Source organism: Orussus abietinus, unplaced genomic scaffold (assembly GCF_000612105.2).
Source record: "Orussus abietinus isolate OABI.00-Male unplaced genomic scaffold, Oabi_2.0 scaffold118, whole genome shotgun sequence".
Lineage (NCBI taxonomy): Eukaryota > Metazoa > Arthropoda > Insecta > Hymenoptera > Orussidae > Orussus > Orussus abietinus.
The window spans coordinates 198,191-219,669 of NW_019394393.1; the positions used below are offsets into that span (position 1 = coordinate 198,191).

Consider the following 21,479-nt stretch of genomic DNA (forward strand, 5'->3'; position numbering starts at 1 on the left):
TGAAAGAAATTCATTGCATAATCTGAAAAGGTGAGGTGTCCTTAAAAGGACAGATTTTAGTCCTGAAAAGGACAATTGCGAAATCCATAAGTTCTTCCCTAGTACCGAGATATTTGCGGGCCCTGAAAAGGGCCCTAATGGAAGGAAAAGTATGTGATATAGAAAAGACATGGACGGGAACATTGTGGTAGGTTAAACAGGACCAAAAGGAAAGAATCTCCGCGCCTAGGCACAGCTTCTTCTGTAGGATTAAAAATGACATTGGGAATATTGAAAAAGAAGGAATAATGACAGGAAATTATAATCCGGGATGTCCAGGACATCCACGATGTCCACGACGATATACCAGGGGAAGATCTGGAAGCTTCCCCCCAATGGATGGCTGACAACTCGACGTGGCGACTCCTGGTTCATCTCGTTAGTTCCTGGCGATGGCTCGAAAAATATGCCACGTCTCCGACTCCCTGGAAGTCTTCCCTTTTACACCCCGACGCTTTGCGGGCTCCTCGATTTTCGTTCCTCGTTCTTCCCACCTTTCGTCGTCCTCCAGTACTTCCTGGACCTGGAACAGTTTGACCCTGGACCCGAGGGAAAATCATCGAGTCCTGTGACCGGGCACGGTACAAAAGTGGGTTTTTTCTCTCCTCCATCGTGTCGCGGAATTTTCCTTGATAATTCCCAATCTCCAACGGCATCGAACTTTCCGTCAATTTCCTCGAGATCGTTGGCCAGGTCTCCTAAACAAAATCAGTTCGTCGAGCTCTTCGGCCACGACGCTCCTCTTCGTCCTCTTCGTCCTTCCCCGACTCCACCCGGCACTCGCGCTTTCTCGCTTAGACTTAATGTTTTTTCTTCGTTTTTTTTTGGTTGCTCTTTCCTCAAAAAAGGCATTTTCTCCGCAGTTTTCTTACAAACCTCCTCTCCCTCGTCGCCTCTTCTGCTTCGTACTCTTCTCCTCCGACCTCCATTTCTCTCTCCTCTCGATTTACACCTCGGCATACCCTAGAATACGACGCGGCCATTATTTTATTTCTCTCCTTCGAGGTGGCGGAGTGCTTTTTTATATATGTTGCAGCTCCGCGCGAATTCCAACCTTCATCTTTGCAATTAATTTCTCTCTTTCAAGGCTTTCTTCGTCTCCATCTTCCTCTCGCATCCTCGAGCGGGTCCTTTGCATCTTCAGGGAATATATAACGAGGATGTGTTCCCCATATACATTTGCGTGTACACTGGGAGACATCAATGCCCTCCCATTCTGCACAGGCGATGCCGTATCTCCAGGGGAGGCATTCATGTCCTCCAGTGTACATGAAGACGAGGTAATGTCGAAAATACGTACAACGGAGGTGACTCGGACTTATCCCCGAAAAGGATTATCGAACCTGGACTCGTGTCTCCTCGTAGCTTATCCCGAATATCCTCCAGGACCCTCCTTTTTCTCTACTAGACTCCAAATGACCAATTGCTGCAACGCGACTTCAACCTCGACGTGGAGAGATGTCCGAAGACATCCTTGACCTCGCGGAAGACGAAGAAAATCGTCAGGAGGTTTTTCTTCTTCCAAGGGCATCTTGGCATCCTGGAGGCTGAAGTCAAAGGACGTTTGTATCTTCCTCTTATACGAGTCGTTCAGAAAATTCGCCCTGGAGCCTCGTGCCAATGATCGTGGATTTAAACGATGGCACTCGAAGAAGACGTTCCTTGCCACCGTCTTGCACCTGGACTCGTACCTCCTCGCAGCTTATCCCGAATATCCTCCAGGACCCTCCTTTTTCTCTACTAGATTCCAAATGACCAATTGCTGCAACCTCGACTTGGAGAAATGTCCAAAGACATCCTTGACCTCGCGGAAGACGAAGAAAATCGTCAGGAGGCTTTTCTTCTTCCAAGGGTATCGTGGCATCCTGGAGGCTGAAGTCAAAGGACGTTTGTATCTTCCTCTTATACGAGTCGTTCAGAAAATTCGCCCTGGAGCCTCGTGCCAATGATAGTGAATTCCAACGATGGCACTCGAAGAAGACGTTCCTTGCCACCGTCTTGCAAAATGTCCCGGCTGGTTCCTCGTCGCAGGCGATCCTCCAGGAGCCAGGTGCTGATAACAAACCAGGAGCTGATAAACTTTTTCACAAGCAAGCCTAGCTAGATCAGCCGTCAAACTATATAATGTTTACGCGGCTCGAGTGTGAACTTTTCCGTAAAAAAAGGAAATTAAGTCCTCCGTAGAGAAACGAAATTACTTTCCGAAAAACCCAACAGAAGAATATAAGAACTTACGTCTCGGTTGTTTCCTTCGTCGTCTTCGGAGCCCGACGAGGAGAGTCCTCGTCCCAAAGAAAAAAGGGGCGAATGAATCCCAGGAAGAATCGATTTTCTCGAGGAAAACAGCCGGATGCTTCGCCGAGGCCCCAGGAATCGTTCCTCCTCGGTGGAAGCCAGGATGCATCCTTGACTCTCTCCTCTCCTCCACGAGGCCTCTCATCGGGGTATCCTCGTCCTCTCCCCGAGGTCGCTCGATTTACAAAATAGACTCTCTGGTGCTCGCATTTGTACAGGATGGCCTCAGTCGAAGAGCCCCTTAAAGCTACGATCGACGCGTGTTTCCGCGATAAAAAGCTTGCATAGAAATCACAGAGATCGCGTCCTTCGAAAAATTAACATCTACTCGCGCATGCGCCGTGTGCCCCCCCATCCTGACAAGAGTCTCTAAACAACTTTTCCGGAAGAAAATTTGGCAAATGATCCTCCAGGTAACGATACATCTTACACAAATTCCCCCTAGGGTTGGCTCCGAGATTAATTAATAAAATCCACGTGACAATCATCCGAAATTCTCGCATCGGGCAAACGACGCCTGGCTTAAAAACCTAATTGAAATTAAAAACCCTCCCGTACGTAGCGAAGGTACACCTTAAAAGGAACCTTAACATCTCGCGATGTATACGGATAAAGAGATAAAGATATTCCCCTCTTAGGAAAAGAGGCGAGTACGCGCGTGCAGGTCTCTCCGAGGATTTTCTTTATCCTTATCAAACCAGGGGAAAGAAATGCCAGAAATTAAATTTCCTCTCCACCTCGAGAGACTAGCACGCGAGAAGAATTCGCGGACGCCGCGAAGGGGCGAGATTCCGTCGCTTCCGGTTAAGGTTTTGCGATAATGTTTTTCCTTTTTTTTTTCAGAGCCTTTTTAAAGCTTCCTTCGAGCTCTTCTTCGGCATCTTGGGCCGATACGATCGAGCGTTTAATTCCAGCAAGAGTCGCGCCCCTTCGTCGGGAAGCCCTCCCTCTTGTTCTGCACTTTCGCTCGCCTCGTCTCTCTCTCTCCCGCGAACGGCGCTATCGCTTCGTCTCTCTCGCACTCGCACGGGCGAGGGCCCTCTGCGCCCGGACCTCGCGCGCGCTTCCACGTCTCTTATACGATTACATATTTATACAACGTACGTTCTAGTACCTAACACGTAAGCCTAGGTGGTTTTTCTTTCTCTCCGTTATCAAGGTACACGATCGAATCTCAGTTCGCTAAAATAATCAGTACGTGTCGCCGTGTTATCAGCAGCAACCGGCAGGTTTGAGGGGCCTCCGGGAGATCCAAACTTGGGATGGAGCCGTCCCCTTGTACGATTTACACATTTCCTTCTTCGTATCCCTTTTTCGTTCTGATTTCCTTGTACCTTCACCTCGTATTTTCNCCAGGATCACTAGGCCATTTTAATAATTAATCCATCTTTTCGACTCTTCGGAGCGATTCAGTTGGTTCGTCGAGTCCTGGATGCCTAAATAGGAAGGAGTAGTTCCCAATCGTCCATCGATTAAATTGACCAGGACCACTTGACTATTTTAATAATTAATCCATCTCGCTTCCTGGTGTTTAGTATCACTCTTGTAGATGGTACGTGGATCTCGGTAAATCTATCTGGACCCTTCAAAAATCACCGTCAATTTCCTCAATTTTATATTTCATCCCTTCCTTCTCCTGGTGTTTGATCAAATTTTCTTTTTATCGATGGGATGCAAAATGGTCCTCCAAAAATCACCGCCAATATTACTCTTGTAGATGGTACGTGGATCTTATTTTTTATCGATGGGATGCAAACTCCAAAAATCACCGTCAATATTACTCTTGTAGATGGTACGTTGATCTCGGTAAATCTATCTGGACCCTTCAAAAATCACCGTCAATTCCCTCAATTTTACATCTCATCCCTTCTTCCTCCTCCTGGTGTTTGGTCAGATTTTCTTTTCATCGATGGGATGCAAAATGGTCCTCCAAAAATCACCGCCAATATTACTCTTGTAGATGGTACGTTGATCTCGGTAAATCTATCTGGACCCTTCAAAAATCACCGTCAATTCCCTCAATTTTATATCTCATCCCTTCCTCCTCCTGGTGTTTGGTCAAATTTCTTTTTCATCGATGGGATGCAAAATGGTCCTCCAAAAATCACCGCCAATCCTGACGTCTCGTCCCTTCCCCTTTCCTCGCTCTCTCCATAGTCACTCCAGTTTACGAACATTAGGACGTCCCATAAGTTTCTTCCCTTTTTTTCATAGGAGATGAATACACGATGTGGAAGGAACTTATGGGACGCCCTAACACATTCGGTTCGCCTCCGCATCTTCGCAAAAGGCGAAAATCTCGTTTCCTCCAGGTTCCTCTCGCCTAGACGAAGAGATGCGACCCAGCCCTAAAGTCCTCCCCATGTCCACCCCCCTAAGGGCGGATTCTAAATCGAGCATAATTCCCTCGTTTGAAAAAAGGGAAGTCGCATCTCCGTCTCGTAGAAGCTTCTCAAATGGGAGTCCCGGCCCCGGGTCGTCTACGCAGTGGATATGCACTTTCGCGATAACTCCCACGTGATAACCGCACCTCCGTCGATCTCGATTTTTCCCACATCTAGAGGAAGGCTCGAAATGAAGAAAAAGGCGAAGACGCGGTTTCCATGACCTTGGAATTCGTCTTAAAAAAATTCGGAAAATCCGTGATCGACGAAAGCGCTCACTGGTCGGACACCGAAATCGGGGAAAAGGCTCCCGTTTACATATATATATAAAACTGGAATTTCCACTTTATCACAATTCAATAAAATTTGTTGCAAAATTCATTACTATTTTATTGCACGAGAGAAAAATTTTTTCTCTTATACTTTTCCGATAAATGATGCCAGCTTTATATAAAACTAACACTGCCACAATAAGAAAACAATTATTAAGTAAATCATCGATGGATTATATACCAGAATTTATTGCTAATTAATTGCTCGCAGAAAAACCAAATTTCAATTTTTTTTTGCTCACCCCTAGTGATGATCGCAAGACGGAAACATGAAAAACATGGAAGAATCGAATTATTTGTTCACGTGGGAATTAATTGCTAATTAATGTAGGGTTGAAAATTGTATTTTTACAAAGATTCTTCTCGGAGCAATTAATTTGAGGTGAGCAAAAAAATTGAAATTTGGTTTTTCTGCGAGCAATTAATTAGCAATAAATTCTGGTGTACAATTCATCGATGAACATTGACTTAATAATTATTTTTCATTGTGGCAGTGTTAGCTTTATATAAAGCTGACATCGCCACCATTTTTCGGAAAAGTATAAGAGCAAAAAATTTTTTCTCTTGTGCAATAAAATAGCAATAAATATTATTGAATTGTGCTAAAGTGGCAATTCCAGGTTTATATACATCCCGTTTGCCCTATTTCGGTTCACACGTCCTCGTTTCCGCCATTTTCCTTCGATTCTTTCGAAGAATCGAGTCTGTTTTTTTTTCTCTCTTCCGTCAATCTTTTTTCTTTTTTCTTTTTTTTGTACGTAACAGTATCACATTGAAAACCGGCTCTCGATAGAGTGGGCCCTCCGGAGTACCTTATCTCCCGTTTCCCTCCAAAGGGAGTGACCAAACATGTGTGACGTTTTCATGACTTTTATGACTTTTTAAAATAATTCTCCGAGGGTCTCTCGGAGTTGCTCGGTGCACCCGATATGGATAAATGGAGAACGGAACCTTTTAAATCGCGTCGACGTTCTTATGTATAACATGTGTGACGTTTTCATGACTTTTATGACATTTTAAGACAACTCTCCGAGGGTCTCTCGGAGTTGCTCGGTGCACCCAATATGGAGAAATGGAGAAAGGAGCCTTTTAAATCGCGTCGACGCTCTTATGCATAACATGTGTGACGTTTTCATGACTTTCATGACTTTTTAAGACAACTCTCCGAGGGTCTCTCGGAGTTGCTCGGTCCACCCGATATGGAGAAATGGAGAAAAGAGTCTTTTAAATCTCGTCGACGTTCTCATGCATAACATGTGTGACGTTTTCATGACTTTTATGACTTTTTAAGATAACTCTCAGAGTTGCTAGGTACACCCGATATGAAGAAATGGAGAACGAAGCCTTTAAAATCTCGTCGACGTTCTCATGCATAACATGTGTGACGTTTTCATGACTTTCATGACTTTTTAAAATAACTCTCCGAGGGTGTCTCGGAGTTGCTTGGTGCCCCCGATATGGAGAAATGGAGAAAGGAGCCTTTTAAATCGCGTCGACGTTCTTATGCATAACATGTGTGACGTTTTCATGACTTTTATGACATTTTAAGACAACTCTCCGAGGGCCCCTCAGAGTTGCTCGGTGCACCCGATATGGAGAAATGGAGAACGAAGCCTTTTAAATCACGTCGACGTTCTCATGCATAACATGTGTGACGTTTTCATGACTTTCCTGACATTTTAAGGTAACTCTCGGAGGGCCACCTCGTTATTCCTTCGGCAACCTCCTTGGGTTTAAACTCTCTTCCCGAAATCAACATATAAACGTGTCCCAGAATCGATCGAGCCCTCGTATCTCGAAAGTTCCATCTCTCGCTAAACGGGCTGGCGAAATTTACAAATACGAATATTTACACAAAAATTCCGCGACAAAATCTCGCATTTTCCGCATTAATCTCCGTCGGCCATAGAATAACAATTTACACGGAATCGGTCGTTAAATCTCCCACCTCGTATCTCGAAAACGCGAATCCATCTCGTCGATAATCGATTGAAGTCGTCGACGAGTATCGATCCGCCCTCTTATCATACATCGAGTTATTAAAATTATTATCATTGTACATGTACATACTTAATTACCTTTCTTATCTGTATAATATACATATATGTGTATGTATATATATATATATATATAACATATGCGCGTGTATATATCAATCAGTTATCAATTAAAAATCAGTAGTACCTATAGAGTCATCATCACAGCTAATTTTTTTTCCATCATCGCTCGGTCCTCCATCCACTTTCGTCGATTTCGAGCCGTTTTTCGGAACGTTTAAGGCTTTTCCAATTCTAGTACGCACATTTCCTCACTTCCGACGTTTCCGCGTCCGGCGACGGAATTTTCCTTCGATAGAAATCGTTAACCTTGAATCTTACATTTCTCACGCGATGCGCAAATGAAAAACGAGGCCGTGACATGCGTCCTTAAAATGCAAATGTCACGTACAGTTTTTGGATAAGAATTATCCAGTTTTTCTTCTCCTCGAGGCGAGCGAAACGACCACTCCGAGACTCTAATTTAATTAAACCGAAGCTCTAATTTAATTAATTATCCATTACATTCCGAAGTTCCGCAACCGAACGCAGAAATTCCTCGCTCAATTTTGCGATTCCGATCATCGATCATCCCATAAATCGCCGAGTCCAGGAAACGACCGCCATTGGTACGTATCGCGCGTTACAAGAAAAATAGACGCTTTATCGCGCGACACGTCGGCCATTTTCTTTTCCTCGGCGACCTTAAGCCGAGCAGTCGAGGGAAAAATTAAGAAATAAAACATAAAGACGTACCGAGTGCCCCGCTTCGAGATATATTTCCATTTCTCTCTCAGCGGGGCGATAAATCACGATATCGACTTCTCGAATGACCGTTCGATTCCTCTCGAAGTCGCCGACGAATCTCGAGAATCGCGACTCGCGCGAATGCCCTCGAGATTCGTCGCCCCCCTCGAGTGCCCTTCTCATTAAATACATTCCCCCTGGACCTTCCTCTCGATACTTTCGAAAGACAAAGAAAAAAGAAGAAAAAGTCCATTATTTCCCCGAGACCAATCGCACCGATCGTAATCGTGCCAGAATTTCGAGTGGAAGGTGCAAGGAATTAGGAGCCACTCCTCTTGGAAGCGGTAAGGCTCACTTTCGCTTCACGTAGGTACGGGAATATGACCTTACCGAAAACCAAGTCGCCGAAGGTGAGCACTTTAATATCGTTTTAAAGGAAGGAATAGAAGACCCAAAACGTCCCGTCGATAAATGCTTAAGACGCGCGTGAATGTCAGATACTATAGATACCGTTTTTCTTAAAAATGTCACTCTAGAAAACTAGACGCCATTCTCGGTGGGCCTCGGTCGACCGAAACCCGTAATCGCATTTATCCGCGTCTCGTTATCCTTGTCCCTTCGGTTTTCTCTACCACTTCTCTCCTTCCACAATTTAAATTCCCCAATCCCGCGAAACCCCGAGAAATTCGAAAAAGCAAAAACGAGGACGCCAAACCCCGAGAAGACCCGCGCCCAATTTCAACGTAAAATGCGTCTGTGTTAAAAAAAACTATCCAGAGATTTCGTCGAGTAGTAAATTTTCGATAAAAAAAGAAAACGGGAATCAAGACCACCGACGCATGAAAAATGAAAATATAAGAAGAGAACAAAAAAAAAAAGATAGAGCTAAGCAAAATTAAAACCTCGCCGCGTATGCCGTGGACACTTTTTCTATAGGTTAGAATTGCGCTCGCTATAGTTGTAACCGTAAAGTAAGGAAATTTCCAGAGTGCGATCGAGTACACAGGCATGTCGAGTGAGTACACCCGCGTGCTCGATCGCAGAAGCAAGTTTTGTTAAATAATATTTACGTATAAAGGCAACGCATGGACAGTAACGAGTCTTGACATTGCCTTCGCTCTCCTATGCCTACCACTCTTCGTAGGTCTTTCTCCCTCTCTGTCTCTCTTTAATCAACTAGAAAAGGATGGCAAGTTCTTTTTGCGATCCATTTGCCTTGAGCAAATCAATGTTTGGACACAAGGGTGGAGTTAACGGGCAGGAATTTCTATTAAACGTCAATTAAATAACCTGTAGTGACTTATCGATGAGGTTAGACTACGGCGAGGAGCTTGCCGAACACTGTACAATCCCGGCTGGTCTCAGAACTTTGTTCCCGTTGTGTCCATCGGTTAATGGAAATTGCACTCGATTTTGTACCAGCTCGATATGTCACTCTTGTCATGCTGTAAGGTTAAAATTTCTTGCTCGCAGTTAATCGAGACCCAAACATGATCGCAGAGCATAACCTCACTTAAACTCGACGTGACCTATCAGTGCACCGCTTTGCTTTCCTTCCATTCTGCAACGAAAGTAAATTACCTCAAACACCGCCCACGCATGGATTTGCTCAAACATATTATTTCTAATAATTACGATTGTTTCACACTTCACACTGCACACATACACGCGCAACTTTCATCCCCGAGTCTTCCACCAGAGAATCTCAAATCACTTTTACTCCCATTCACGCTCTCTGTTACTCTCATCGTATAGCATTCTTTGAAAACCCACTTTTTCCTTAAATCTTACGCACTTCTTTGCGAGACAAAATAATAATTGTTGCAACGAAATTGAGAAAATGGAAACCAGAAAAGAAAAAAAAAAGAAGAATCATCAAGTGCACTTTCCCGTCGATCTCGCATCGTGACCTCTGCAGTGATTCTCGAGTGTACAATTAATCCAAATTAAAAAAAAAAAAGATGAAAAAGAAACCAAAAAGAAACAAGTAACTAGAGAACAAGTGAATCCAAGTGACCATTGACTTCGGATCAAAACACTTCTTCGTCTTTGCGGACAATAACAGCGATAATGTTCATAGCAGTCTAAGAACACTGTATCGGTCCTGCAGGTTATGAAAATCTTAATTTGAACATGCGCTCTTGTCGGAGTATCCAAAATTTCAAATCATTGCCAAAAGTATCTCAATTGATTAAAACAAAATAAGGGGCGAAGAATTCCAATTCGTTAAATTGATTTTAGTCAGGTACCGAGCCACTGTGCGATCAAAGAATCAAAACAGGAAAAGAGTCACCACAATTTACGCTAAAAATCCAAACAAAAGATGCAACATTCCCGCAGGGCCTTCGCATTATCAATTACACCTCTACATACCGTTCCATCGCAAGGATGGATAGACACGCCACGGACATGCACTCTGTTTTTGCATGTCCATCGTACGATAATCTAAAATACATATGTTTACATCTTTATACACAAAGCGTAGTAGAATCGTTAGACGTATCGCTATACCGCATCACGGCTCGCGACGGACCAAGCCATACTTTCGGGCTCTGGCGTGAGAACATAACCTCTGGAGTCTCGGTACTCCGGCCCTAAGTACACGGTACGTACAGGGCGCGCATACCAAGGTGCAAGGCGCTGGCACCTTGCAGCTCGTGGCGTGTCACTCTCGGTTCGATTAAACGAAAAGTTTGACATCGTATGCACAAACGAGCCGTCCGCGATCCAAGGAAAGGCGTACCTGTTTCTCCTCCCCTCGAGAGCCAGAGATCGGCGGACCCGACCCACGGATCTTTGGGTATCAGGCCTGGGCATTGATGGTAATCATTTTGGAACAGGTGGAGACGTTCTCGCGTACCTCCGCTCGCTGACAACTGCCCATCAATCTCATGGTCCAGTGGCTCGGAGGTTTGGGAAGGCTGGCAGGAGACGGCGGCTCCGAGAACTTGGCTCCCGCGTAGAAGCTACCGGTAGGACTACCACGAGGGCTCTCGTGCCTCGACGGAGAGTGCCCGATCTTCTGAGCCGGGCAGGGTGGACTGCAGCTCAGTCTGCCCGTAGAGTTCCTCCCGGATCGACTCGTACTGGGTACATAAGTCGACTTGAGGGAGCCACTTCGCTGGTGCTGTCGCTTCCCTCCGGTATTGGGAGAACCCTGACGTTCCACCTTGTTGCCACGCTTCGGCGCCGAGTTCGTCATGACTCCGGCTGGCTCGATCCTTTGGCGGGTGGAAAGTTGTTCCGTAGCTCTTCTCTCTCCCCGAAGCTACTCCCCTCGCCTCTTGGGTCCCTGGCCGTCTGGATCCAGTGGCTCGACCGACTGCGCAATAAACCGCGTATCCAGGACAGAGTTGGAAGGGGTAGCGGGCTCCGAAGAGAGCGGTGGGGAAGTCGCTAACCTCACTTCGCCGTTCCGCCGCTGCCGCTCGCTCCGATGGACGCTACCGCTTTCTTCCTGCGTAGAATGGCCCGAACTCTGGTTCGACGTCGTTCCGGGTTCTCTTAGGCGCGACTCGTGATTCTCGCTGCATCCGGTGACCATCAGTCACCCTGGTTCCTTTTATGAAAACCTCGTTCCCTCGAAGGACGCTCCCCGGACTCCCCAAACTCTCCGGGCTCCCGTTCCGGTCGCCGAGCTCAATTGGACGCACAAGATGGCGGCCGCGACTCGTTTATGTTTTCCTTCGTCGGGCCGAGTCTCCGAGTCTCCGACTCTCCCCGTCCGCCCAGCGGCCCCAAGTGTGAGAAAATGCGTTATCTGCGACGCGGCGTGCACGCACTCGCGCGAGATCTCTCCTTTCCCGAACGATTCGCGATACGTGCGTATGCCAGTTGGTACGCACAACGGCGTCCCTCTATCACTGCGGTCCCTCGCTTTCTTCCTCTCGATACTCGTTATTTCCGTTCTATCTTCCGTCCGCCTTGTCCCTCCAGCTCGCAAACACTCGCTCGGCGCAACCGGACTCTCCTCAACTCGCACTAAAAAAACACGATCCTCGCCTGACGCTGAATTTTACCTTTGTGACGCCCGAGCCTCTGCGTCAAGGACTAGGAAGTCGACCCCTCCGGCCGACGGACCAATCAGAGCGCAGCCCCCTCCGTGGGCTCGACCAATCGGAGCGCAGTCCCCTCCGCCGGCTCGACCAATCAGAGCGCGCACGTAACCGCGCCCCACCAATGGTGTTCCAGAACCTTCGGTCATCCTCGCCCGTCCACAAGCCGTACCTCGAGCCAAGGAATTCAAAAACAGAGTTTGCGTCATCTCTGCTTACGGGAAGGGTCGCGCGATTGCGTCATGTGCTACCCTCTAGCGGAGGCGGCTGTTACTCCTCAGTGGCTTCGCTTGGTAAGCGCGTTAGCCGTCCACGTCCTCCACCTGGGGGCAGCACAGGCGCGATCGCGCCACCCTGCCCGTGAGCAATCTCTCAACTCATCTCTGGGTCGTATATGTTGAACAGTGAGGAATGGCGTGTGACACTTATCGTTGATCTCGCCTCCAAATTTTTATTAAAACCTGTGTACGCAAATCGTGATTTGTCGAAGACAGTGCCCTTACAAAATGATCGTCACTCCGAGGCACAGAGGTTAACTTTCGTTACCGTGTTTGTGGGACAATGATTGCCGTTCCGTAAGTGTGTACAACTCTTGCCGAAAGGGAGTCGCTTAGACGCGACGACGGTCGAGAGTAATGAAAAACCTCAATGTCGACTTGAAACGCTTCTACGTTCTCGGCATTTTCATTTCAACGTGCATAACCACGATTGCGAGTTCCCCGGCGAGGATAAAACCGTCGACGGTCGCAGACGTTATCGCCAGCGACCGTGATGTCTGCGATTCTACGAAGGTTCTGTTTAATTCTAGTCTAGCAGAGACATGTAGGGATGTGGAATATCCTTTAAAGAAACTTCCATTGATTGGTAGAACAGTGGACACGTTTCTGTGTTTGGGGATTTATGACACAAGCTACCTTATGTGTAAACTAAACGATACCGACGCCCACCTGGCGGAGATTGGGAAAGAATTTGACAGCAAATTCAGTAAAACAACGAAGAAAATCTCACTCCAGGATGTTTGTTCCGCCTTGGCGACGAGTTCTCAACCTAAGTACAACAAGACGTTAAACGAGGTTGTAGAGCTTAACCGGTGGTTGCACAATGTGACGGAATGTGAGCGGTTATGTACCAACTTGGACTCCACGATGAACCCATTGTGTGTATTATTACTGTGGAGTAGACAGTTCGTAGGACAGGTGCAACTCCCTCGGAAAGAGAGCAAAGAAGCAAGCGTAGCAGAGAAGGTCGACGAGAACTTAACTCACGAGACGAAGCAAAGTAGTCAAACCGAGAGTCAGCCTGTTTCGACGATTCAACATGTCGCTAATAATGGAACTTTGCAACAACTAAATACTACCGTTCGGCAGGAAAATTTGTCCAACACGGCACAGCCACTAGCAGATAGTAATAAATTACAGAGTGTAGAAACTTCACACGTTGCCGATGTTAATAATTCTAATAAAGAACATGCAGCGGTAGAACAAATTAAACTTACCACCGTGGGTCCAACGGTCCCTCCAAGTAAAAATAAAAACCCTCAATCTTCTCCTAAAAAGATACCCATGCAAAAGAAAATGGAAGACCCTGTAAGTATTCCGAGTGGGGTACAGGAACCGTCGGGAAATGGAAAGAATTCAAAGACCAAGAGTCAAGAGACCAGCACACTTTCTGATAACACTCAAGATCAAGAGGAATTACCGAATCAGCAGGATTATAATCACGATGATGATAATCCATTGGATTTAAGTACATATAATTTTTTTTATTAATAATACCTTGGACAAAGTAAGGTTATTCGGAGACAGAAATGGCAAATTTTAAAGTTTACATCGAGTATTATATGGATTAAAGTTTGGTTGCACTGTTATTCAATAACCTTACTTTTTTGTTCTCCCAAGATTGTGAGAAATACTAATTTATATATTTTATAGGTCCTGAAAAGGGTAGAAATTTACTTGACGATATAGCTATTGAAAATATTTATTAAACCTGATTTGTGATGAATATAATTTTGAATGACTGAATTATATATATTTTATTACTTATTCAGGTACTGATAATCACAATCAGTTGGAGACATCGGAGCAGAGAGAGATCCTGCCCTTTCATACAATGAGGGTGGAGGAAGACTCCCACTTTTTTGCGTACTTTACAGTCATCTCCGTACTTTGTATATGTGGATACATTGGTTATCATAATAAGCAAAAGGTTAGTTAGATATCTTAAACATTATTTAAATATTTAAGTAACATTTGTTATTCTAATAGATTCTAGCCATTGCTCTGGAAGGACGAAGGGGCAAGAGTGGACGGGGCAGACGAAGACCGAGCACAGCCAGCTATCGCAAGTTAGATTGTACACTGGAAGAAGCAGTCACCTCGCAGTGCAACTCCAATGTCACACACGTAATTTATTAATGCACAGTACTTCACAGCGAGTCCCACGATTACTGTATCATAGCATTACAGGTGTAAGGTGTTTTGTATTTATATGTGTTTCTTCTGTAGTGACGTTTCGATTCTTCACACACACGACACTCGTTCCACCTGTATACATTGAGTTGGTTTCTCGCAGATTGGAACTTGTCGATTCTCAATGTTCGTAGCACCACATTCTCTTTATCAGGAAATAATTTACACGTTTAATCGTAACATCGTCTTAATTGTGTCCGTCTACTTTTGGCATCCAGTGTTAGACGGGTCAGAATATTTTTCTATTTAAAAGGTGTTTTAAAGCAACGAAAGCCTGCCTTATTCCAGTTAGTTGTGGAAGGTGTCTTCGCTGCTTTCGTTCACTCGTATTATGTCAAACGCGGTCGCACAGAAGGACTGTCAACTATTTATTTATATAAATAACGTGGAACCTCGAAGCTCGAGATCATTCTTGTAATGAATAAGGTAGATTAAGTTCGCGAAATGTGCTTATCCTTGTCAAACTGAAATCAACTTCGTGGCAGAGTCACGCTTAAACGGGGACTATTACGTAAAATCTTACTAATTTGCTCTTAGGAATAATATCTGTAAATTATGTTACGATTTCTACGCTAATAAATGCTAAATGGAAATTTATTTTCCTAATCTTCAAGAAGAGACAACATTTTTTTTATGGCTAGTTTTCACGAATATTATACTCCATGGAATCGTATGGCAAATAATTAACACGTGTCTTTAATTCCAGTGATTATATTATCAAAACAGTCAAATAGTTAAATCTGATCAAATTCTAGTTATAAGCACCAATAAAATTCTATCGAACTTCTACAATTGCCAGGTACGATGATGTCCAGAACACTGCAAAATGTTTATGAATAGGAAATAATTATTTTATCCCTAGATACTTTTTAATGTTGTGTCGTTACCGTCGAAACATTATTTGCATAACTTTTGCTCGCCTTAGTTGTCTTTATCTTTGCAGTAAGTTGCGTCTTGAGTATTGTAATACACCCAATTCAAGTAGTCCACAAGTTTCACATAAACTCCTGGAATTTCACTGGCACATTCAAGGCCCCAGGATGTCACTCCTGAAGATGGAGAAAATTATAAAAAATAACACCGTAAGTTATGGGAAAAAAAATCACATTTTTCTTTTTCTTTTTACCCTAATTTTGTCGTCCTCTTACCTATTAATTCGTATCTCTGGTCTTCCCTTTTCAGAGCAAGTGGACCGCCACTGTCCCCCTAAATTAATATTAATATTAATTCCACTTCAAGAATCCGCTGATAAAAATTACCTGACAGGTGTCGGTGTTATTTTTAAAAGCACATAGCATCGACGAAGTGACATGTGAACCAAGCGGTGAATCCCTACACTCCTGAAGAGATAATATCTTCAAGGTCGCTTGTTTTAAGAACGTGGAATTACCAGAAACGTCTCTGACTGTTCGGCCCCATCCAGTAACCGTAGCTTCCTTTCCTTCGTAACCAACTCCTGGAATATTCAGTCATCGTAATCATCATCTATCGAAAGAACTCAACGATACAGGTGTTTCTTCAAGGTATTTAATTTCCAGATGTCCAGAACATCACACCTTGAAGAATACCATTGCAAGACGACAAATATCAATGGAAGAAACATCAGCAACAATCTATCGGAAGAACTCAACGATACAGGTGTTTCTTCAAGGTATTTAATTTCCAGATGTCCAGAACTTCACACCTTGAAGAATACCATTGCAAGACGACAAATATCAATGGAAGAAACATCAGAAACGGATCATCAAGTTCGAGTACCTTTTGAAGGCAAACAAATCGATTTTACTTTATTGCCGAATTTCACCGGTCTGCTCAGCTTCAGCAGGGCCAAGTCGTTTATGTCGTGTAAGTCGTCACTGTCGAAATCCTTGTGAAGAATTATTTTCTCGACATCTATAACGGTAGTCTCTTGATATTTCCGGAGATCGTGGGCTCCTAACGCGACCGTGAGGCGTTTCTCTGACGGCCTGTGAATAGTGAAATAATTTGGGATAAAATGTTTTAGAGTCTTCAGGGTCGGAGTTCTTCGAGTTACCGGGGAATGCAGTGGCCTGCTGTCAAGACGTATCTGTCATTTATCAACGACCCTCCGCAGAAGGAGCTTTCGTCGCGGATTATGGACGCCATCCATGGATAAGTGTGGGAAACTGCGAAAGTTCCACCGATGATTCGAGGGGACACCTCTGGATTCGAAATCCCACACTCTAGAAGAAGACCAGAATTGCGTCGATATTATTTTACGGCAGGATAAGTTATCGCTAAAGGGACGTGTAAAGAAATTTTATCGTTACCGCAGTCGAAGTTTACCCGCGCTGGTCCCAAAGTCAAGCCATCGCTGCTTCTCTGAAAATCCGTCCAGTTATATAATAGTATAATTAAGGTGAAGTGAAACACGTCGAGGAACTTAATTAACGTCGATAGAGAAGATTTTTCTAAATGCCTACGTTGCCGACGTTGGTTTTTATATTCACAGCTGGGTCGAATTATATTGGGTATTGTACCAAATGGCATATTCCACCTGTCGTTTTCGTACAATAATTATAAAGAAAGCGAAGTAAAACTCCAGAAATCCTCTGGATTCATGCTTTCTGGGGCCCTAATTGACTGCGAGGGACCCCCTGCGCCATCTGTGATTTATAGGTCAATTAAATTTTCTCTCCGAGACCTCGTATTACCATCGTCTTAGCAAAGAAGCGCATACAACACTTTTTTCGCCCTTATCCCGTTCAAATGCAAGTTTATCGATTACCAGAGGGTTCTAAATTGTCGTAAAATTGTCCTGACCCTTTCGATTCTCATATCAGAGCCTTCGATAATTGTATATTGATCGAAATATGAGAGCGACGCCATTTTGATTCTGGTCTGGACTGAGTTAAAAAATTTGTTTGAAAAATCCAAATTTTCAATGTGTCAGGACAATTCTTAGATTGTCAGGAGTGACGTGTCAAAGTTTCGGACGGTTTGGTCTAATACCCTTAAAAAAAAGTGTTGTATTAGAATCGACTAATTTGATAACAGTTAAAAAATTTTTTCAAAAAATCAAAATTTTCAATGTGTCAGGACAATTCTTAGATGATCAGGAGTGACGTGTCAAAGTTTCGGACATTTTTGTCTAATACCCTTAAAAAAAAGTGTTGTATTCTAATCGACTGATTTGAAGGGGGTTTCACTTCACCTTAAACGGTTTATCAAATACATCGATATATTTCTAAGTGAATTATTTAATTATACAGGGCTTGAATTTGTTATACGAACTATTAGAAAAGCGCAGATCAACGTCGGGATCATGGCGATGCACTTGATCGATACAACTTCGAATGATTCGGGATGCTTGCTTACTGAGATTCGTGATTGAACTCTAATCTAGTTCACATTACTTCTTAACGTTCTGTCCGAGGCGCGGGCAATTTCACGCCGATTTATTCTGCAAGGTCGAGCTCGTAAAAAAAGAAATTCCTGGGAACATTTCGATAGCGCCATTTGCATTCTTTTTATTCTTAGGGTACATTTAAAGAAACGTGAAATCACGCCGTCTGTACAATCGGACGTTAACGTAGGAATTCATAAATACGGTTCTAATCTAATATAAATAATTAATAAGGTATTGTTTAACGTCAATGGCCGTTTACTTCGTGCAGTAGCACGCGTCTCTTGTCTGCTGTAAAATCCAATTAATGTGAGGTCCTATTCTTGTGTACACCGCCGTCTTTGGGTCGCTCTTGCACTCGTTAACGTCCGACAAGATGCCTGTTCGATGCATTTTACGTTTTAGTAATTTAATTAAGTAATAATTGTACAACTCGAGGTGTCGAACTCACCGAGGAGGTCGTAGATTCCTCCGTAAGACCTGTAGTACACGGACGAGCCGACGTCGGTCTGGAATATTAATGAAGGCGAGGATAGATTATGGAATTCTAGGTACAGTTTAGTCATTTTATCGTTGGCGAATCTAGATGTAAGGAATGTAACGTACGTTGCAGACGATGGAGTTCCCTCCAATGACTCCGATGCACCCTGAATCGTCGTGAAAAAGAGAGGGATCCACGCCGGATTTGATGCACTCGTTGTATCCTAAGATAGGAAGTCCCACCTTGCGAGGTCGACAAGTTCTGCCCTCGGAATCCCCTGTACTTTCCGCCCAGCCCGCCAGGGTGCCAACCTGTCCCAAATACGACGAACCTGCGGAAAGGTTATTAAGGTGAAGTGAAACATCCTTCGAATACAACACTTTTTTTTAAGGGTATTAGACCACACTGTCCGAAACTTTGACACATCTAAGAATTGTCCTGACACATTCAAAATTTGGATTTTTCAAAAGAATTTTTTAACTCAGTCCAGACCAGAACCAAAATGGCGTCGCTCTCATATTTCCATCAATATACAATTATCGAAGGCTCTGATATGAGAAGCGAAAGGGTCAGGACAATTTTACGAGAATTTAGAACACTCTGGTAATCGATAAACTCGCATTTGAACGGGATAAAGGCAAAAAAAGTGATGTACGCGCTTCTTTGCTAAAACGATGGTAATACGAGGTCTCGGAGAGAAAATTTAATTGACCTGGAAATCACAGATGGCGCAGGGGGTCCCGCCGCAGTCAATTAGGGCCCCAGAAGGCACGAATCCAGAGGAATTCTGGAGTTTTACTTCGATTTCTTTATAATTATTGTACGAAAACGACAAGTGGAATATGCCATTTGGTACAATACACAATATAATTCGACCCAGCTGTCAATATAAAAACCAACGTCGGCAACGTAGGTATTTAGAAAAATTTTCTTTATCGACGTTGATCAAGTTCCTGGACGTGTTTCACTTCACCTTAAAACTTGAAATCATCCGTTTATTTCAGGGCCACTCACCTGGGTTCGGCAGGCAAATCGGAGAGATCCTCCTCTCGAATTTGATCGGCCTGGCCAGTCTGATCAGCGCCAGATCTCGAGCTCGGGATTCCGGATTGAACTCTGGATGCAGGATGACGGCTTCGACGCTGACGTTAGCCGAGGAGACGTCGAATTTGCAGCGGTCGTACTCCCCCAAGGACACTTTAATCTCCGGCGAGGTGGCTCTGGATCCGGAAGACACTTTTCAGGTTTTATCTCGGGTATACCGAGTCTCGTTATGGTGAAGTGAAACACCCTTCAAATCAGTCGATTACAACACTTTTTTTTAAGGGCATTAGACCAAACTGTCCGAAACTTTGACACATCTAAGAATTGTCCTGACACAAATTCAAAATTTGGATTTTTCAAAAGAATTCTTTAACTCAGTCCAGACCAGAACCAAAATGGCGTCGATCTCTCATATTTCGATCAGTATACAATTATCGAAGGCTCTGATATGATAATCGAAAGGGTCAGGACAATTTTAGAACACTCTGGTAATCGATAAACTCGCATTTGAACGGGATAAAGGCAAAAAAAGTGTTGTATACGCTTCTATGCTAAAACGATGGGAATACGAGGTCTCGGAGTGAAAATTTAATTGACCTGGAAATCACAGATGGCGCAGGGGGTCCCTCCGCAGTCAATTAGGGCCCCAGAAAGCATGAATCCAGAGGATTTCTGGAGTTTTACTTCGATTTCTTTATATTTATTGTACGAAAACGACAGGCGGAGTATGCCATTTGGTACAATACCCAATATAATTCGACCCAGCTGTCAATATAAAAACCAACGTCGACAACGTAGGCATTTAGAAAAATCTTCGTTATCGACGTTGATCAAGTTACTCGACGTGTTTCACTTCACCTTAACCGGATATATCGTTTACGGTTTGATTGCCTTCCAGGTACTTACCCGATCAGCTGACTGGCTGCGGTCATCACGTAGCGGTCGTTTATCAGGACGGCGCTCACCTGGAGGTTCGATTTTACCAGGACGTTTGCTAGCCATGGGAACTCGTGGCTGTCGGTGAACTCGCCGCCCATCATGCGAGCACCGCCATGGTTCGATCGGCCACATTCTGGATAAGATGACTGATTATTCTATTTTTCATGCCATCCGTAGAACGAAATTAATTACGTGTCCCTTGACTTAGATCCCTAGGTGGACATACTTACGACAGCTACCACAGGTCCGGAAGATGCCGAATATCAAGTCCAGGACGCTTCGATCGTCTCTCCAGGTTGCATCCAGCTGCAAGATGCAAGACGAGGAGCGAATGAATTTCATGGAAATTACAGAATTCAACGAGTAAAATATACGTATTAAGGTGAAGTGAAACACGTCGAGGAACTTGCTCAACGTCGATAAACAAGATTTTTCTAAATGCCTACGTTGCCGACGTTCGTTTTTATATTGACAGCTGGGTCGAATTATATTGTGTATTGTACCAAATGGTGTACTCCCCCTGTCGTTTTCGTATAATAAATATAAAGAAATCGAAGTAAAACTCCAGAAATCCTCTGGATTCATGCCTTCTAGGGCCCTAATTGACTGCGGAGGGACCCCCTGCGCCATCTGTGGTTTCCAGGTCAATTAAATTTTCTCTCCGAGACCTCGTATTACCATCGTTTTAGCAAAGAAGCGTATACAACACTTTTTTTGCCTTTATCCCGTTCAAATGCGAGTTTATCGATTACCGGAGTGTTCTAAATGGTCGTAAAATTGTCCTGACCCTTTTGATTCTCATATCAGAGCCTTCGATAATTGTATATTGATCGAATTATGAGAGCTCGACGCCATTTTGGTTCTGGTCCTGGCTGAGTTAAAACATTTTTTTGAAAAATCCAAATTTTGAATGTGTCAGGACAATTCTTAGATGATCAGGAGTGATGTGCCAAAGTTTCGGACAGTTCGGTCTAATACCCTTTAAAAAAAGTGTTGTATTCGAATCGACTGATTTGAAGGGGGTTTCACTTCACCTTAATGTTTTCGTTTTAAATAGAAATATATAAGAATTGGAGTTGAATTAAAATTATGTCGTAGCGGGAGGAGAAGATTCGATGGACTTGCCGGATTTTCCGGAGGAAGACAAGAGGCCACTGGCAGCAAAATGGCGCAGATCAAGTACTTGATGTATTCCAACAAATTCATGACTTCTCGGTGTCCCGAAGAGCACTGGTTACGTCGATCTTCCAGTGGATGCTCACGTAGCGGTACTATCGGCCCGCACCTCC

General features: G+C 44.1%; 5 protein-coding genes across 6 annotated transcripts; 1 reads left to right on the forward strand and 4 right to left on the reverse strand.

Moving 5' to 3' along the window:
- Positions 1–118: 118 nt before the first annotated feature.
- On the reverse strand, positions 119–3,679 carry LOC105704368. The gene is made up of 2 exons (XM_012433518.2): positions 2,275–3,679; positions 119–2,092 (listed from the first exon to the last, which is right to left on the reverse strand). Exons 1-2 carry the CDS (start codon positions 2,477–2,479, stop codon positions 1,617–1,619), a joined length of 681 nt encoding a protein of 226 aa, XP_012288941.1. The 5' UTR covers positions 2,480–3,679; the 3' UTR covers positions 119–1,616.
- Positions 3,680–10,636: 6,957 nt separating this feature from the next.
- LOC105704369 (proline-rich nuclear receptor coactivator 2) lies at positions 10,637–11,035 on the reverse strand. Its single transcript, XM_023432144.1, has one exon. It carries the CDS (start codon positions 11,033–11,035, stop codon positions 10,637–10,639), a length of 399 nt encoding a protein of 132 aa, XP_023287912.1.
- A 1,236-nt stretch (positions 11,036–12,271) lies between these two features.
- LOC105704360 (trans-Golgi network integral membrane protein 1-like) lies at positions 12,272–14,956 on the forward strand. The gene is made up of 3 exons (XM_012433505.2): positions 12,272–13,634; positions 13,939–14,096; positions 14,156–14,956. Exons 1-3 carry the CDS (start codon positions 12,524–12,526, stop codon positions 14,303–14,305), a joined length of 1,419 nt encoding a protein of 472 aa, XP_012288928.1. The 5' UTR covers positions 12,272–12,523; the 3' UTR covers positions 14,306–14,956.
- A 98-nt stretch (positions 14,957–15,054) lies between these two features.
- Positions 15,055–17,703, reverse strand: LOC105704361 (trypsin-1). 2 transcript variants are annotated; one of them, XM_012433508.1, is made up of 8 exons: positions 17,615–17,703; positions 16,651–16,702; positions 16,395–16,563; positions 16,118–16,326; positions 15,619–15,815; positions 15,508–15,565; positions 15,247–15,408; positions 15,055–15,178 (listed from the first exon to the last, which is right to left on the reverse strand). In XM_012433508.1, exons 1-7 carry the CDS (start codon positions 17,645–17,647, stop codon positions 15,281–15,283), a joined length of 846 nt encoding a protein of 281 aa, XP_012288931.1. In that variant the 5' UTR covers positions 17,648–17,703; the 3' UTR covers positions 15,055–15,178; positions 15,247–15,280. The 2 variants fall into 2 exon arrangements, with proteins under 2 accessions (XP_012288931.1, XP_012288929.1); XM_012433506.1 differs by having other exon boundaries at positions 15,055–15,408.
- A 232-nt stretch (positions 17,704–17,935) lies between these two features.
- Positions 17,936–21,396, reverse strand: LOC105704304 (vitamin K-dependent protein C-like). The gene is made up of 7 exons (XM_012433391.2): positions 21,316–21,396; positions 20,421–20,496; positions 20,158–20,323; positions 19,222–19,427; positions 18,333–18,538; positions 18,178–18,235; positions 17,936–18,106 (listed from the first exon to the last, which is right to left on the reverse strand). Exons 1-7 carry the CDS (start codon positions 21,394–21,396, stop codon positions 17,985–17,987), a joined length of 915 nt encoding a protein of 304 aa, XP_012288814.2. The 3' UTR covers positions 17,936–17,984.
- Between the last annotated feature and the right edge of the window lie 83 nt (positions 21,397–21,479).

What these genes read in the sequence shown, in the direction of transcription:
- LOC105704368 (XM_012433518.2), bottom strand. Translation starts at nt 2,479, where the DNA reads ATGAGAGGCCTCGTGGAGGAGAGGAGAGAGTCAAGGATGCATCCTGGC. An exon ending in ACGAAGGAAACAACCGAGAC is followed by an intron (nt 2,093 to 2,274) that starts GTAAGTTCTTAT and finishes GTTTGTTATCAG; the next exon opens with CACCTGGCTCCTGGAGGATC.
- LOC105704369 (XM_023432144.1), bottom strand. Translation starts at nt 11,035, where the DNA reads ATGACGAACTCGGCGCCGAAGCGTGGCAACAAGGTGGAACGTCAGGGT.
- LOC105704360 (XM_012433505.2), top strand. Translation starts at nt 12,524, where the DNA reads ATGAAAAACCTCAATGTCGACTTGAAACGCTTCTACGTTCTCGGCATT. An exon ending in TGATAATCCATTGGATTTAA is followed by an intron (nt 13,635 to 13,938) that starts GTACATATAATT and finishes TTACTTATTCAG; the next exon opens with GTACTGATAATCACAATCAG. An exon ending in GTTATCATAATAAGCAAAAG is followed by an intron (nt 14,097 to 14,155) that starts GTTAGTTAGATA and finishes TTATTCTAATAG; the next exon opens with ATTCTAGCCATTGCTCTGGA.
- LOC105704361 (XM_012433508.1), bottom strand. Translation starts at nt 17,647, where the DNA reads ATGATCCCGACGTTGATCTGCGCTTTTCTAATA. An exon ending in GCGGGTAAACTTCGACTGCG is followed by an intron (nt 16,564 to 16,650) that starts GTAACGATAAAA and finishes GTCTTCTTCTAG; the next exon opens with AGTGTGGGATTTCGAATCCA. An exon ending in GCAGGCCACTGCATTCCCCG is followed by an intron (nt 16,327 to 16,394) that starts GTAACTCGAAGA and finishes CACTATTCACAG; the next exon opens with GCCGTCAGAGAAACGCCTCA.
- LOC105704304 (XM_012433391.2), bottom strand. Translation starts at nt 21,396, where the DNA reads ATGAATTTGTTGGAATACATCAAGTACTTGATCTGCGCCATTTTGCTG. An exon ending in GGAACTCCATCGTCTGCAAC is followed by an intron (nt 18,236 to 18,332) that starts GTACGTTACATT and finishes TTAATATTCCAG; the next exon opens with ACCGACGTCGGCTCGTCCGT. An exon ending in AGGAATCTACGACCTCCTCG is followed by an intron (nt 18,107 to 18,177) that starts GTGAGTTCGACA and finishes TGCATCGAACAG; the next exon opens with GCATCTTGTCGGACGTTAAC.